The sequence below is a fragment of the Lycorma delicatula genome, chromosome 7, assembly GCF_047948215.1.
Source record: "Lycorma delicatula isolate Av1 chromosome 7, ASM4794821v1, whole genome shotgun sequence".
In the NCBI taxonomy this organism is placed as follows: domain Eukaryota; kingdom Metazoa; phylum Arthropoda; class Insecta; order Hemiptera; family Fulgoridae; genus Lycorma; species Lycorma delicatula.
Genome location: NC_134461.1, coordinates 103,579,537 through 103,597,428, shown reverse-complemented (window position 1 = coordinate 103,597,428; position 17,892 = coordinate 103,579,537). Strand labels below are relative to the sequence as shown.

Below are 17,892 nucleotides of genomic sequence, written 5' to 3'. Positions count from 1 at the left end.
CCTGATGTCATACAGTGGTGAAATTTTACACATTGATATAAATTGGGTGACAATACAATATTCCATTGTTAATTTCTATTTTATAATGTATGAGGAACATCTTGAGGAAGGGAACTGAATTGATAAGATGCTATTTATTCAATTGATTTTCACCGTCAATTGAGTATGAATATATCAGGTGGCTGTTGGAGCAGATTTTAGTATAACTAATGTAAATTTACCTTCTAAAATTTATATACACTAATCATCTGATTTGGTTATAAATAAGTGGTATAATTTATAATAATTAAAACTTATTATCCAAGTTATAATATAAAACTGTATATAAAAATTTTTTTGTTTACTAAAGAATTAAAACAACTAAAAGTAAAAACTTACTTGTCAGTTTAAATACTTATACAATGAAAAAAACAGTTAATGCTACGAGGAGGTTTTATAACTAAGAGAATCTAATTTGTTCAAATGTGAGTTCAAACAACTTAGTTCTTTTGAGGAAATAAAAAATAGAATAATATTATTCCTCAGAAATTATTTTAAAAGAAGAGTTGAAAAACACTGAATTTTGGGAAGCATGTAGAAAAGAAAACAAAGAAAATTCTACAACGATGAAGAGAGAGCAACTAAGCAAAAGAGACAGTTAGAGAAAGTGAAAAAACCCCAAGAACAGAAAGCAAATGAAGATAAAGAAGTCAAGTGGGCAAGATTGGATATTCATTACCAATTACAAAGTGCAGTTGAGAGCTACTATCCAGAACAGCATGAACTTCAATTGGGATTTTGATGCTAGCATAAATCGCATTATCGTGCCAAAGGACACTTTAAGACCATGAAGATCACTTGGAAAGTCTGTGCTATTTAGAATGTGGGGCACTAGCAATGCTACAAGAACATGAAATTAGTTTAGAATGTAGGTGTCACTAACGTCACGATTGGAATGCTGATCTTACAGCATTACTGTTGTTGTGTGACATTTTAAATTTATTATCATTCCAGTTGGCATTAAGTTATGTTGTTCAAGTTTTGTGGTTATTAGGGTTTATGTTTAATAAATTTTTAAGTTTTTATTTATTTGTGTTTTTGTTTGATGTAATTTTGGAATTGTGTACTGACTTACGATGTGGGATCCCGTGAAAGTTGACTTTTGGTATTAGCTTTTTTAAGTTTTCTGTTACCGTTTTCAGTGGTTGATTTGTTGTTATTTGAGGTTAATTGGCACAGTAATCAGTATGTTGATGAATTATTTGAATTTTCACAAAGTTTTATTTATGTACATCTATTATTTGTAAATTGTGATTTATATTTTTAGTACAGGCCATTAGATTAGATTGTCTTTTCTCAATCAGTTTGTGTTGTTATTTCATAATTTATAAAAGTGCCTTTTGTTTCGTTTTGTAGTTGTAGTTTTCCTGTGAAGGGATGTGTTTACAATAACCATATCATAAACTCACACTTAGGTTCTTCACCATTTTTGTTATTTAATTTAGAAGTTGTTGTGAAGTATTATGTGATGAGAGTTGAACTCTGACAAATTTCTGTTTACTGAATTATTCTATAGAATAATAAAAAAAAAGTACTATGTGTTCAACTAGTTATGATGTTCAGAATGCAGAATAAAGAACTCAGTTAAACTTTTATTTCAGTCTTATATTTATGGATGTAATTCTTTTTATCCTTTGACAGTTCCATATTCATGTTCTGAGAAAAGTAAGTTGTTGTTAATCCTAAGAAAATGTATTTCATAATTAATTATAGAAAATGATTGCCTAAATTGTTTTATTTTTTATTTTTATAGGATTCTACCATGTATGGGCAGTTTTTGCACAATTTGCGTTCAGCACCAGAATTGTTAGCTAGTTGTTTAGCTGCTGGTGATCGTATAATGCCTGAAGCTATGCCTTCTATAATTCATTCATTAGTTGCTGGATTATATGGTAGTTGTCTTTTACCAGAGGATAAATTACTTGTCTTAAGATTACTTAAAACACTTACAGAGTTACAGCTTTGCACATCTGATAATCCTAGAAGGTATTTTTTCTTTTTTTTATTGATTAAGTATTACGTTTCATTAAACAAGTTAATTCATCAAGTAAATTAATATTTTTAATTAACCAAATTTTTGTACTTTTTTGTACCAAATTTTTTATATTTTTAAATTTCTTAAAAAAGCAACATCAGTTATTAGAATTTAATTAACTTAAAAAATATAAAAAGTAGAAAATATTGGCAAATAAAGTAAACAATTCCATGTATAATTAAAGAAAACTTTATGATCAAAATTCATCTAACACGAGACAAACAGTTGATGAAAATTATTGATAATTTCCTAGTTTGGATATGACTACAAAAATAGTTAGAAGAAATAAATTAATGGCAGAAAATGCAGATTGTCATCCTGCTCAAGATATTTATTAAAGTACTTTTGAATGTGATTGTACAGCTTTCAGAAAGATGAGAATAGATTAAATCTAAGATTTTGATATTTTTTTTTATGTGTAAAATTATGACTCTTTTAATTAGTTGAGTTATAAGTGGGTGTTATGAGATGGAGTTTATTATATTTGAAAAAAAACATGTTCAGTGTTGTCACCATGATACACACCATCAAAGATTTTGGCAAAATACGTTTAACACGTAGATTTTGATAGAAACCTACTGATAGTTTAATTAGGTTTAAATTAAAACCTTTATTTATTTAGTCTGTTGGAATCATACTGCCTTATTTATCTGGATTAAGGTTTAAGTTTGTGAAACCAGAGCTAAGAGCAGCATTCTAATGGCCAGTGCTATCTGTAACATATTGATTAAGATTATTTTAAGTTATTGTGTCATGTGCTTAAATCTGCTGGGTAATAGTGATTGAAGTAAGAAACATTTTTGAAAATGACTATTTTGGGAAAAACAGGTTAGGCTGGTAGTTTTGTAAGCTATTGTTGATTAAATTATTTGTAATTAGTATTACTATCAATATTGTATAGTGAAATTATCTTATTCCTGGGGCTAGAGACTGCAAAAATGCTGCAAATACAGAAAACCACAATTATAGAATGGAACTAATACTTATTTAAGGAAGAATGGTTAGGTTCTATGTAAAATGAAAAAAAAATCACATGTACTTACTTGGGCGATGTTATTGATGAAATACAGACAGCAACATTAATTATAAGCACTGGTTTAGTACAGTACATAGGTACACTACACAAAAAAATATTTAACAAAATACATTATATTTCCGAATTTACTTGTAAGCACTTACTGAATTGTTTGATTTAAAAACTCACAACAGTACGTTTAGTATGTGTTGCATTAGAAAATGGTATTACATGTCATACTTGATAATCACCTTAAAAAGTCATGAAGACAGCACAACAATACTATCTACTCTAAAACCAAAATTACTGTAAAAAGGAAATTTAAAAAACTAACCTACAGTATTTTGGATTACATGTAAACAAATTTGTAATTTTTCCTGGTCTCGCTCTTGTTTTTAAATCCGTGTGTAGTTCTGTGTATTCTTGCATGGCATCTTCAATTTTTGTGCTTAAAGATTAAGCTTCTATTCAAAGATGATGCAGCATCTATAAAAATCTGGGTAAGATCATGGGATAGTTTAATGTATTTGGTAAGTGTTTTGATATAAACTGTTTTCCAGGGATTGTTTCTTCTACCTCTTCACCTTCATACTATGCCTGCACCATTTAATCTTCCAGATCTTGTTCATTAAGTTCTCGTGTGTTTACAAGATTTTTAATATCTGTCTCATCCACTTTATTGACCTCATTTTTCCCTATTGAACGAGCTATTACTTTCATGCTTTTGGCGATATTTCCTGGGGTCTTGATGTCACCAGTACTTTCCAGCATATCTGTTTGAAGCAGCTTCTTCCAGCAAGATGCCAGAGTTGACTGTTTCAGTCCATCTAATGAAGACTTCATGCATATAATGATGTCAGCCACATTAAATTTCTTCCAACATGTTGTAACATTCAGCTCAGAAATTCTTCTGATGTAATATAATTTAAAGAGTTGAATAATTCCCTGATCCATTGATTGCAATAAAGCGATATTGTTTGGGGATAGAGAAACTACTTTTATTTTGGGATGATCTTTTTTGGATTTCCTGTGGATGACTAGGAGCATTGTCTTAGACTAAAAGAGCCTTAAAATTTAGGTTTTTTGATTTTAGATATTTTTCAACATCAGGTACAAAATGGTTGTTAAACCAGTCCATGAAAAGTGAAGCTGTAATCCACGCTTTTTTATTGAATTGCCAAAAAAACTGGCAACAGCATCTTATTTTTATTTTTCAACACGTGCGGGTTTTGGGACCTATAAATCATTAGCGGTTTAATTAAACTATCATCAATTGCATTTTTACAAAGAAAAATTTTACTCTGTCTTTTGGTAGAACCCTGGTGCTGATCGTTCATTTTTTGAGATGAAGGTCCTATCGGGCATTCGTTTTCAAGCCTGCTCATCTGTGTTAAAAATCTACTCTGTCTTGTATTTGTTATCCTCAACAATTTTTAAAAATTTTCTGGGTAAATTTCTGTGGCTACTTTATCTACTTATGCAGCTTCCACTACAATTTTTACATCGTGTAAAGATTGCCTGACTTTAAATTTATTAAACCAGCCTTCTGAAGCTTGGATCGGAGTAAAAGAATGATTTTTGCTTGGCCCTTGGTTAAAATGATCGTCAGTCTCTTAGCTTTTTCACAAATAATAGGTCCACCTATTGGAATCTGTTTTTGATTCTAATCTTCAAACCAAATACTTAGTGCAGTTTCCATCTTCTCAATAGCAGGATCCCTAACTGTTTTAACACTGAGGTGATGAAGTGGAAACTGAGATCCTAATTTGCTGTTCAGATTTCTTAATGTAACGAATGGTTGATTCATTTATTTCAAACCTTTGAGCAACAGAAGCTACTGATTCACCTTCTTTAAGCCTATCCAGGAATTCAACTTTTTATACAACAGCATAACTTTTTTTACCCTTTTTTTTCATTGCTACTGGTGGAAGACATTTTTACAGTAACTCAATCCCTTTATATTATAAAAAAATAATTTAAATTAAATGATAGATTTAGTAAAGTTTAAAAACAAAAACCAAGCAAAAATACAAAGTAGGCCTACTATTCTGTACGTACAGTAAAATAGATTAACAATCACACTTTGAAAGATTAACAATATTGTATTGAATAAAAACATTTCCTACTTATTTACAACACGCACACAATAATAACCGTTATACGATCGATACTTCTGCTCAACTGAATTACTTTACAGTACGTACTGAACTGCCATAATCTGAAACTACATGTGCAATGTTGACAATGGGTAACTCGTATCCTGTCTGTCACTGAAAGGCAAATATGATACAGAAATTTCTCTTATATAAAAGCAAATAGTGTACTGTGCAGTACAGTATGTGTACTATCACAGTGTACATTCATACTACATTAAATTATTATTTTTTTAATGTGTGATATTTTAATTTTTTAATGTCACTACATAATATAATGTATGCGAATATGGATAATTTTAGCTGCAAAATAGAAAATACATCAAAATATTGCACTGCAAATAATGAAATCATGAATAAGGAGATTTCACTGTATAGTAGTTATTATAGCAGATGTATAAAGTTTATAATTTAAAATGTTTTAGTTATGTAAGGTTTATTTTAAAATAGATCTGCTGTTTAAGATTATAACTCATGTGGAAATCATGGCTAACTATGTCTATACTTCCATCATTGGTTGTTTAGAGAAAGGTACAGGCCATATGTGGATCAGAACATTCACTAATGCCGATTGGACTAGAAAGCAACGGCATCTTTGTTACTGTGCTATTTGATGTGACGAACACATTTGGTTACTCTTTTGGGTCAGTTTCACAAACATCATCCTACTGTCCTGAGTTTATGAGGTATAAGTTGCAGGTAAAAGGTGTGCCTTTTATTGTTGGAGATTTGCAAAATGAATTAAACATCCCTTTTCCTTTTGAAGAACAAAAATTAGTTCATCAGATTCTTTCTGATCAGATTCTTGGTGAGAAGCATTGGTGATCCTTGAACTGAAGCCTGGTAAAGAAAGATAAATTATATCCTTTAAGTTGTTGGCCTATATCCTTGATCAGTACCTTGTGCAAATTGATGAAACGTATGATAAACCATCGTCTAGTGTGGTACCTGGAGAAAAATGTCCTAATTGCCCCTGAACAATGCATTTTTTGCCAGGATAGAGATCAGCTATTGATCATGAAGTTGCCTTAGAATCTGTTATTCAAAACACCTTCCTACTTCACCAACACCTGGTTGTGTTATTTTTTGATATACAAAAGGCATACAATACAACACAGCTTGAAGGGGAGGAATCCTAAATGCACTGCAGGAATGGGGAATAGAAGGAAATTTCCTTGCATTTATCAGGGTTTCCTCAGTAGTCAGTCCTTTCAAGTTCAAGTTGGAAAAATGATATCCAAAAGTTTTACATTAGAAAATGGAATACCACAGGGAAGTGTCCTAAGTGTTAGCTTATTTGATGTAGGTATAAGTAGTAGTGCAAATGGTGTGTTAATACTGTTATGTGTTCTTTATTTCTTGATGATTTTTCAATTTACCATAACATCTAATGATAGGCTGCTCCAAAATACAATAACCAGTTTAGAATCGTGGTGAAAAAAGACTGAATTCGTGATTTCTCCAGAGAAAACAAAATCAGAGAAGATTTCACTCATCAGAGAAGATATTGACACTCAACTGTTTTTACACGGTGAACCAGTTGAAGCATACACACAGGTTAGATTTTTAGGAATGTGGTTTGACCGACGACTGATGTAGGCAACATATTTAAAGGTAGTTGCATTTTTAATTTCAGATCTTTCATCTCACTCAGCCTTATTAAAGACTCAACATAGATGTGTTTTATTTTAACAAGTTCATTTCCTAGTAGTACACCGATAGGAATATCACATGTGGTATTCACATTGGTGGCATCCCGAATGAGGCAAGAACAAGGCTGAATGATGCCTTTGGCCAGGGTTCTGAAGATGACTTCCAGTAAAGCCTAAATGGCTAGGTATGGAAGGGGTGATGTGGCGACCAAAACTTCCATATGGAGGGTGTCTTCTCGTATGGGGGTCAGGATGAGGATAAAATGTTTAAAAATGTTAGAACTGCTGAGAGTTTTGTGTAATACTCATTGGAGAGCTGATAAAGTATGCGTGTTGTGCTTCTACCAAGCTTCAGTCTGTTCCCTCTTGGACTGTAGCTGCGTGGTATATTCTTCTGCTCGATCCATCGCTCTTAGAATGCTAGATGCAGCCCATCATTCGATCATCAGTCCTGCTATAGGTGCATTTCTTTCAAGCCATGTGGTAAGTCTACTGGTGAAAAGTGGTGAGCCATCCCTTTGGAAAAGCGATGTAATTACATTACAGGCGATTAGTGACATGTACTCCAAACACCCTCTGTTTGTGAAATTCAGTATGTTATTTTGCAAATGAATCACTTTAATACAACTGTGAGCTTCTGCTGGATCTCCAGCCATATTGGAATTTCAGGTAATGATGGTGTGGCAAAGGAGGCGTGTTTCCATCCTTTCACTATTCATGTCGCTTCTAACAATCTTATCGGTTTTCTAAAGAGAATAGTTCATGATGAGTGGCATAGTGAATGGAATGCTACCATGAACAATAAACTTCGCCTAATTAAGAAACTGTGTCACTGTGCAGCTCCTCATGGAGAAATAACTGTCTAGAGGAGGTTATTATCTGCCATTTGCGAATAGGGCACACTAGGGTCACTCACGGTTATCTGACTCAAACAGATGTGCCAGTTTGTGCTCGCCGTGATTGCCAACTAACAGTGCACCACATCCTTGTGGTTGTATCTGTTTTGCGGCATTGTGTGGAAAGTTTAAACAAGAGGCTAACATGCAGACTATTCTAGGGAATAATGAAATGTTATCTTATGTTTTATGATCTCTTAGGGCCATCCGTTTATATTCAAATATTTAAATTACTGTAATGTGTTTCAACTATTCATGCCTTTTACCGTAAAGCAGATGGTAAAATTATTATTTTAATTGAGATTTATAATGTGATATACCTTTATGTTTTATTTCGCTTTTAGTTTATTTTACAGGCTATTTACTTTGAACATGTAATTTTGCGTTGCTGGGTTTTTAGTTTATAATTGTTCATTCTTTAACATTTATTTTTTACAACAAATACATCGTGCTGGGCAACAATAACAAAAGTGTTTTTTCCCAGAAAAACCAAAAAAAAACCATGCATATCATCCTCATTCATTATTTGAAGTATTACGTTATGGTGATTCTGGAAACTAAACAGAAAAAAGAGAAATGTATCATACCAATTTGAAAATAGATAAAAATATTTTTATCTTCGTCAATTTTCATGTTGTTTTAAACATTATTTTGATGATAAAAGCCTCTAAAAAGTATGTTTAAAGGATCACTATGTTTAATCACTACAAACACTATTTTATAATCACTATTTTTAATTATTATAAACATAGTTTTTTTTTTTTAATTATAGTAAATATAGTTTATAACAGAAAGAAAAAGATATAGCAATGAATCATTTTACACTAGTGGTGTAAAATAAAATGAAAAATTTTTGTGTTAAAATATTCCACTAACTGCTGATCATGCTACAGTAGTACAATGCACTTTTGAAACTTTTTTTGTTATTTTGCAAGTTTATTTTTTTCTTCATTTAAAAAATACAATGTTATTCGAAATATGATTTCAATGACATTTGATGTTAAGTTGTTATCTTTATATTGCTATTCATGTAGTATATTTTATACTTTCAGATTGTTGAGACATGGTTCTTGTGCATTCTCTCGTTTATATTCTGTGTTTCATGAAGGTTTGTTCTCAGCTAAATTATTTTTAACTGCTGCATTACATGGACCTATAATGCAATTGCTTATGGAAGATGAAAAATTTCTAGATATTGATCCAGATAAAGCACCAATCAGGTAATAACTGTTTAATTAGTTATTCAGTTGGATGTGGGTAGTCTAATTATTGACTTAAACACAGATGTTTTGTAATCTCATAAAGTGTCATATATGTTGTATGAGCAATTTTTATGATTCCATTTCAAGCTAAGAAAATAAAAATGTTATATAAATGTTTAACTTTATTGCAGGCGTTTCTAATTTCTTTTCTTTTTTTTGGAATTATTACTTGTATCTTATATAACTCAAAATATTCAGGGTTATATTTAAAACCTCATTCAACTTTTTTGCATGAATTTAAACAAAATCAAGTTTGGACACCTTTCATTGTTCAGTAAAATTTCATAAAAAAATTATATAAATAAAGAAAATGTGTAAAAATCATCCTCTAACTCCATAAATTTATTGCTAATAAACAAACTAAATTATTATTTGTTTTATTAAATATTACATTAGTTATTTGTCACATGTAGGTTTTACATTGTTGATAAATTGAATCCATTAAACTTTTGTTAATTATTTCCTGAAAAATGATTTATTATCAAACAAAATTTCACCAGATTATCTTTTTTCACATTAGTAACATATTTTTTTTCTTTAAACATAATTAACCCAGTTTTGTTTCTCATAGCAGTTAAATCTATTATATCACTGCTTTTCAGCACTGTATCTTGTATAAAAAACTTTTTTATTTTTGAATTAAATATATTTGAAAAAAAAAATAGTTTTTAAATAAAATGTCGTAACTTATTTCCTATTGTCAGAACAAAAATAAATTAATTTTTAAAGTTATTAATGTAATAGATAATATTATTATCTATTTTTCATTAAGGTATAAATTGTTAAATGTTGCTTTTTCACCTTGAGTAGTAGAAAAGTTTGTTCTGGGTAAATATTAGAACTTGATTTATTTATACGTAATTTTATTGTGGAAAGCAGATACGATAGAAAGTGATAGATAGACACTTAGTTCTCTCCAAACGATATGCAAACAGTTACTTGAGGTTGCTCTTAAAGGATTCAGAGTGAGAACTTAGTCTTTGTGAACTATTTTAATCCTGAATATATTTTAATAAATTTAAGTACGCATTCATGATTTCCATAAATTCTTATTGTAAATAAGTTTTGTTTACCTAATGGTAAACGCCAGTTTTGTATACTGGTAGTGTTGTGAGAATCTACATAACCTGATGAGTTCTACCTTTTAATGTAATTCTCTGATGAGTAATTTTTAGTTATTTTAATCTTAATGGAAAGGAAATGTACATTGCTATTTATTGACTTTGATTGATTTTATAGTATTTTTTCTGTATGACATCTGTTGTATGTAACTCTACGTTGGTTGTATATGACAACATGAAAGTAGTAATTTCTTTAGAAAATTTATTTGTTAATGTTGATACAATTTATGTTAATTTAAATCTGTGAAATTTTTCTTTATTTAAATAGTAAAATTTTTTTTTTCTTGTTCAGATTTCCCCCAGATGAAAGATTGAGAAAATTTGGTAAAGAAGGTACAGCAGAATATGCTGCTAATTTACAACGTTATAGAGCATGGACTATTAAATGTTTAGTTAATACAACAAATCAGTTTATTAAAAGTCTGAGAGAAAATCTTCATTGTTTTCCATCAAGTGTTTGTTGGCTTGTTAGACAAATAGCTGCTCTTCTTATTAAGTCGAATGCTGTTGAAGAGAAAGAGGTAAAATATTTCAGATAACTTAATAGAAAATTTAAATTAATATTTATTTTAAATATAGTTGGAGTTATTTTTTGTAACTGATGAATTAATTCATCGCAGAAGCTTGTGATGGGAATATGAATATGAAAATTCTTAGCTTATGAAAAATGACATCCTGACCAGGATGGTCACCTCCGCGAAGATCAATTATTTTATCCATTCCATTTTTTTTTTGAAGTCTTATTTAGTTAAATTGTCAAGAACATTTAAGGTTTCAAGTAGTGGAATCCATAGTTTACTTTGTGTGGCCTTAATTTTATCAGAAAAGAACATTAACAGGTACATTCTATGATAAAAATGAACATTAAAAGGTACCATTAAAGCTTTGTTATCATTTATAAAACTTCCAAATAGTCTTTTGAAGTTGAATAATGTCATTACCAATTCAAAACATTTTAAAATGATGTTTTACTTAAAAACATTTAGTTTAAATGTTTGTATTGTTCTGGTATTGATGTTTTAACTGGATATTAATTAAGAATTATCAAATGATCATAAGATTAAAAAATTATTTTTTCATTAATATCTTTGTTATAAGTTTTCTGTTGTTAAGGTTTATATATTGCTCATTTCTTTAGATTTAGATGAATGATGCAACATATAATTGGACTATCACACATTTTCTCAGTATGATAATAATATTTTTATTATTTTTTCTGTCTTTTAACTTCAGTTTTGGAATACAATTAATATCTACACTTTTTATTGTGGTATAGCAAAATATTAATTTGTATTGTATTTAAATAAGAAGGTTCTGATAAATGGTTATTAAATAAACCTTTTTTTTCTATTTCATTATTTTTACCAAAGATACAGATAATGATACCAAAAGTCTCAGTCCCATTTTAAAATTATTGTGCTTGTGATTGTGAATATTGATATTGACAATTCTAAAAGGAAAACCATAATTAAAGAAAATAATATTTTTCTTTATTTACCATAAAGGAAATATTAATATTATTACTTCTACTTCTGAAGCATATCAAACTTTGATGTGGTTTAAGGGAAGGAGAAGGTAGTTAACTATTCAAAAGTCTTTTTTATTTTGTTTTCTATTTCAATTTTTGGTTAAGCTGTCTCCAAAGGTTATCTCCAGCTGTCTCCATTTGGTCAAGTGTGATCTTCATCGCCTTCCTTATGAATTACTTTTTCCATAATTTCCACCATCTATCAAAATCATCTCTTTCATTTATTTATACACCTCTTCTTTGGTACATAAAATGTAAAAATAGGTTGATTTTAAATTTTGAATTTAAAATTAATTGAAACACCTTTTATTTTAAATAGATTTTGCCTAAATCTCAGGTGTGTTGCTCCATATTCTCTTTTTAAATAAAATTTTAATACATATATCATAAACTTTCCTGAATATAGTTTTGAAAAAAAATCATAAAAACTATTTTTCAGAATAAACTTTTCTGACTCTTCCTACTTGGCAGTTTGTGTAACTGTCACCACTTATTTTAACTCTGTATAGTATATTTTGTTTTCCTTCATTTGTCTCATGGCATTTTTTTTTAATGTGACAGATTTCTTTGAAACCAATTTCCTTACAGTCAACTTGTCTATTTAGAATAGTTTGACTTTTTTATGTCTGTAAATCTTAGCAGTTATGGAAAAATTGTAAAGTAGATTGTGGTATGTATTAGTTAATGCAGAAAAGTTTCAAGCACAATTAAGAAATGGATAATACTGTTCCATTTATCACTTCAATGGTATGAATTGACAGAATAATCTACATTATTCCTTTTTCAGTCTTTGCTCTATTGTTTGCATTATTTAAAATAAAAAATAAAAATGATAGAGTTCAGTCAATAGTTGTCAGCAGTTTGTAATTTTCACCACTATTTTAGCTATGTAGTATATTTTGGTTTCTTTCAATTATCGTATGATTGCTCAGTCTCGTGCTGAATAACAGACTAGTATGGTTTGCATGTTTTTATAATCTTTTCCTCTGGATTACACTTGTTTTACTGAAATTAATCTTTTTAAAATTCATATTATTCATCTGTACTGTTAAATTTTATTTTAAATTCTATTTATATGAACCAACTAGTTTAATGAGGTAAGACATATCTTACCTTTATTTTATCATGAAAGTACTTTTGCAGGATCCCACATCCTCAATCATAATTGAAATATTTAATTAAACTGCAGATTAAAAATTAAAATTATACATATTAAACATGGTTTATTTTAGTATTTTATATAAAATTTTTCTATAAAGTAAAAATTGTAATAAATAAAGAAATAATAATTTTTATATTAATTTTTTTACAATTTTTATATAAAATAAATCATGTACATGATTTATTTCAGTATTTTTAATGTTTAATTAGCAGTTTAATTAAATATTTCAATCATGATTGAGGATGTAGGATCCTGTGAAAGTACTTTGATGATAAAATTAAGGTAGGATATATCTATCTCAATATTCTGTTCTTGATGGTTTATATTAATAGAATTTAAAATATAATCTATCTCTTTGTATATTAGTATCATTGAAATGATTTTTTTTCACTATTGTTTTTGGTTTTAAACATGTTTAGTACTTTTTCAGAGTTCTCTGCTTCATCAGAAGATACTGTTTTTATATATATAAAAAAAAATGTTTAGAAAAAATATAATTAAACTTTTAAACAATAGAGAAGTATTTTACCATCTCATATATATTTTTATCAGTAACAGAAGTTGTAAATAATCTTTTTATGGCTAAATTTTGTATTTAATGAAATGTGGAGAGATCTCTTCAAAAGTAAATACTAAACATGACTAGGATAGAAAAAATTAATTTCATTTTGCTGCTAGAATGAAATTTACCAATTATTTATTAACAGCAAATAGTTGTAATTGGTTTCTGTGTTTTTTTGTAGATACAAATAGTATAGTATTATAAAAAGCACAAATTTGTATAGCGTTTTTGATTATTTTAACATTTTAAATAGGTTTTTATGTTATCAAGTTTTTCTTGTTAGAATGAAGTTTAAAATACTATTAAGATAATCTGCTAATTATATGTTAAATTAATTATGGGTCAGTTTTACAAAATGTGTTTTTTTTTCAGGTCTTTGCCATTTGTACAGATTTAGTTCTAACATTTTTTATATGCTTAGCTATTGTAAATCCAGAACCATATGGTATTACTGATGCTCCAATTAGTTATATTGCTCGTTTTAATCTAATTCAAGTTGCGCAGATACTACAGATGCTTGCTATGCAAAAGTATGAAGGTGTTGATCCAAAAGTTGAAGATCTTTATTCACAGTTTGATAAGGTTTGTTTTAATTGTTTGGTTTTATTAATTTTAATTTTATTGTCTTCCTCCTATGAAATTACAAAATCATCACATTATCCTTTAAAGTTTGGTTTCTGGCAAAAGAACAGGTTCATCAGCAAATCTTAATTTTTTCTTGAGTAGTTCATCTATTCTCAAAATTTTCATTTAGTTTAAATAAACTAAATGAAATGAAGCTAATGGATATTGTGTACAGTGTGTACAGGCTGTGTACAGTGTTCATTGAAATCGATGCATAAGCTTGCACAATAATATGAAATGGAGTTAGTAGTTATCATAAAGCAATTCAAGATAAAACTTTTCCCTTATAAAATAATGTCTATGAATAGTTTAATAATAATCACTGTGAATGGTTTACAATTTTATTGAAAGAATTTTCAAGATATCCTTAAGCCTCTACAGAGGAAACTTGGTTTCATTTGTTAAGATTATATTAACCTCAGATTATATGACTGTGGTCATTATATAACCCTCACTGTTTGCATGAGTGACATTTGGACGATACAAAATTGGTAGATTTTTGGGTTGAATTTTGTGGAGGTGGCATTGCGAGTCCTGTACACTCTTCAAATTGTCTTAACTGTCTTTACTCTTATGATCATTATTATGCTGAAATTTTAATAAAATTCAACAGTCAACTCGCAGTAACGATCAGTTTTGCTTGGTTCGAACAAGATGGTGTTGCAGTATACTCGGCTAACAGTTCATTGATAGTCTTTCATTTAGTCATTGTTTCATTTTAGTCTTTGTTTTTTGAGAATGAATCCTTTTTAGGGTTGATGCTCCTAATCATTGGATTTGACTTCACCAAATTAATTTTTTTGAGAAGCAACAAGACAGTTTATTTCAACAGACCATTTATAATTTAACAGCTGATAGCAGAGCATATATAGAGAACATTTCATGGGATCAGCTGTTTAAAATATTTCAAAACAAGCTGAAAAATATTCAGTAGCATTCAACCAGTCATAATAAGAAGTTATTTCTAACACATTTTATAAACTTTTTAAGGTAAATTGCAATCCTTAATTTGTGCTGTTACTATTTGTGAAATTGAAGTGCACCTTGACTTCTTGAATGTACTGTAAAAGAAACTTGCTATGCAACTACTAAAGGCACTCCCTGTATAAAATTAATACAAATAGCTGTTGAGGTTTGTGTATTTTATGAAGAATTTATAACGTATAACAGAAAGTAGGTTTTGATTCAATCTAAGTGCATGTATGTAAATAGAATCAAGAACATAATTTTTTTGATGTCTGTTAATTATAATAATAATTTCTAAATATTCAATATATATATATATATATTGAAATAAGATTCAATTCATATACCTAAGCCAAAATGTTTAAGTTACTTTTCTGAATAATATATAAAACATTTTGCTGTCTATTAATGTCCTGTAAACTACCTTTCGTGAGTTGTATAAGTATAATATATTACGTTTAAAGCAATATATTAAAATTGTTTAGTGAATAGTGTTGTTGATTTAGTGAATATATTAAATTTGTTTATTTATAATAGGATTGTGTCTCCAATATTTTGGAAGCAATGCTAGAAGGTACGACTAATGGACAGGGTGCTGAGGAACCAGCTGTTGCTGATAACGCTAAATTACAGGGTTTGTCACGATCAGCTGCACTTTTTACAGAGGCAGAGCTGTATGCACTGGTAATGTATGCTAATTTTTATTGTAATATTGTAACATCAGTATCTGTTAAGTGTAAATGCACTTATAATATCAATTAAGTAAATAAAAAAAACCTTAAGATTAAAAAGAGAGGTGTAGTTATTGTTTTATAAATATCATAGTTATTTTTCTAAATATTTTTTTAAGTTGTGACAAACTTGTAAAAAATGGTGGAATGTAGATCTTATGCATAAAATTGTAAATTTAATAATAAATAACTTATTAAATTGCAACAGATTGTAGTTACATTATTAATCAAATTGCAGTTACAATTTTTTTTTTTGTGTTAATTATTAACAAATGATTTTGTAGTATATGCTGCTTACTATTCAATCTCAAATTAATACTCAATTTAGTTTTGTAAAAATTGATCTGATGTAATTGAAGATTTGTTGTTTTTTATTATACAGCTAATAACATGAATCATTTCATATTAAATCAGCCAGATGTCATATCAATCATCTACTCTGATTTTCAAACAATTTTTTTTTTCTTGTTACTGCACAGTTTGAACCTTGGAAAATTTTTCATCTCAAGAAGTATGGTTTTTGAGTTACATAGTTTTTGTAATGTAATGAGTGATTGATAGGTAGATGATCAATTTTGTGTTAGTAATTTTCCAGTTTTAGGTTAAAAATTAGTAACCATTTGAAAAATGAAATTCATTAAATGAAAGTAATAATAAATTCAGTATGTATTGTAATTCTTATTTTTAACTTTTAGATTTAACTTTAAACTTTATCTCAACTTTATTTAATCTCTTATTTCAACTTTAGAAATTCATAATTTCAATATTGATAAAGTGGGTGGCTTGTAGGAGGAGTAGTAATTAACATTCTAATTTCTGGTCTCATCTGATCTTCATTACTGGTAAAGATGTGGCAACTTTCTTCTTTTATGATAGCTATCATTTGTATCAATTCTGTGATCATTTATTTCTGGAAAATGTCAGATGTGAAATAAATTGGCTGTGAGATTTCACCCTTACTTCACATCTTGAATTCCAGCAATGCTGCTCTATGAAAGTTTTTAGGTTTATGAAATATCTGGAGTGTTTAACCACCAGTATCAATTCTTAACTCCTTAATAGTACCATTCTTTCAATCAAAATCTTGTTGTTTTGCCATTATTTATTTTTTTGTTAATTTTGTTATTTTTTTATATTAATGTTCTCTCTGTATAAAGTATGTTATGTAATTCAGTTAACATCTTCTTAAACATTACTTTATTACAGTAAATCTGAAACCACAATAACCAAAAATTTTGTTAGTTGAATTGTCCTTCTTGGATGGTATTCTATTTTAGGTAGATTTCATAAGAAAGCTACCCATTTGTAATGGGTACCATGATTCAACTTCCGGAGAATTTTGACATATCTTTGCGTTTCAGATCCCCCAGATCCCAAAATCACCATCAGTGCAAAAGTTTATCTATAAATTTATATGTATGTCTATATATTTCACTTTCTTGTGGATATGATAAGTGCTGTAATTTTCTGTCAATCACTCTCAAATTTCGTACCCAGGAAGTTGTGTAGATGAAGCGAATAATTAAACAGCAGAGCAGAGTGGAAGAACCTACACCTTCCCTTATATTAAGATTTAATCTTCCAGTACCTCCTGAGAAGATAAAAATAGGTTACCTATTGGTTCAAGTACGACCTTTCATCCCTAACTCACGAAGATGTTTCCAATGTCAAGATTATGGCCATACTACAGCATAATGTTCAAAAACAATCTGCATTCGATGTCTAAAGAAGGTCACAACGACAGTAACTGCCATGAAGAAGAAAAATGTGCTATCTGGGGGAACACATTCAGCTTGCTTCCAAGATTGCCCAATTTTTTAAAAAGAGAAGGCAATTCTCAAAATCTGTACAGAGCAGAAATTATCTTTTCTCTCTCCCTCCTTCACAACAAATACTAGAGGATGTGGTTGAGGAACCACCTGACCCCTAGGGCAGAAATTTTTAAAATCAAAAATTTGAAAAATAAAAACCGGATCACTTGTTACTAATGAATCTGTGACTCTGTAGTTACCTTTATCTATGAACATTATCCAGTGGAATGTTAGAGGTTTTTGGTCTTGCATTTAAGATATCAGATTATTGTTATGCATACATGAACCATTAATAATGTGCTTCCAGGAAACACACCTTCTATAACAACATGCAA

The 17,892-nt window shown here is 29.1% G+C and overlaps 1 protein-coding gene across 3 annotated transcripts in view; it reads left to right on the top strand.

Moving 5' to 3' along the window:
* The window catches only part of Gapvd1 (GTPase activating protein and VPS9 domains 1), a 171,107-nt gene that overhangs the window by 50,473 nt on the left and 102,742 nt on the right, over positions 1 to 17,892 (top strand). For all 3 annotated transcript variants that reach the window (XM_075370371.1, XM_075370370.1, XM_075370369.1), the window contains exons 4-8: positions 1,793 to 2,025; positions 8,843 to 9,010; positions 10,466 to 10,694; positions 13,798 to 14,007; positions 15,553 to 15,699. In XM_075370371.1, coding sequence (XP_075226486.1) covers positions 1,793 to 2,025; positions 8,843 to 9,010; positions 10,466 to 10,694; positions 13,798 to 14,007; positions 15,553 to 15,699 — 987 coding nt within the window. The remainder of the gene's footprint in view (positions 1 to 1,792; positions 2,026 to 8,842; positions 9,011 to 10,465; positions 10,695 to 13,797; positions 14,008 to 15,552; positions 15,700 to 17,892) is intronic.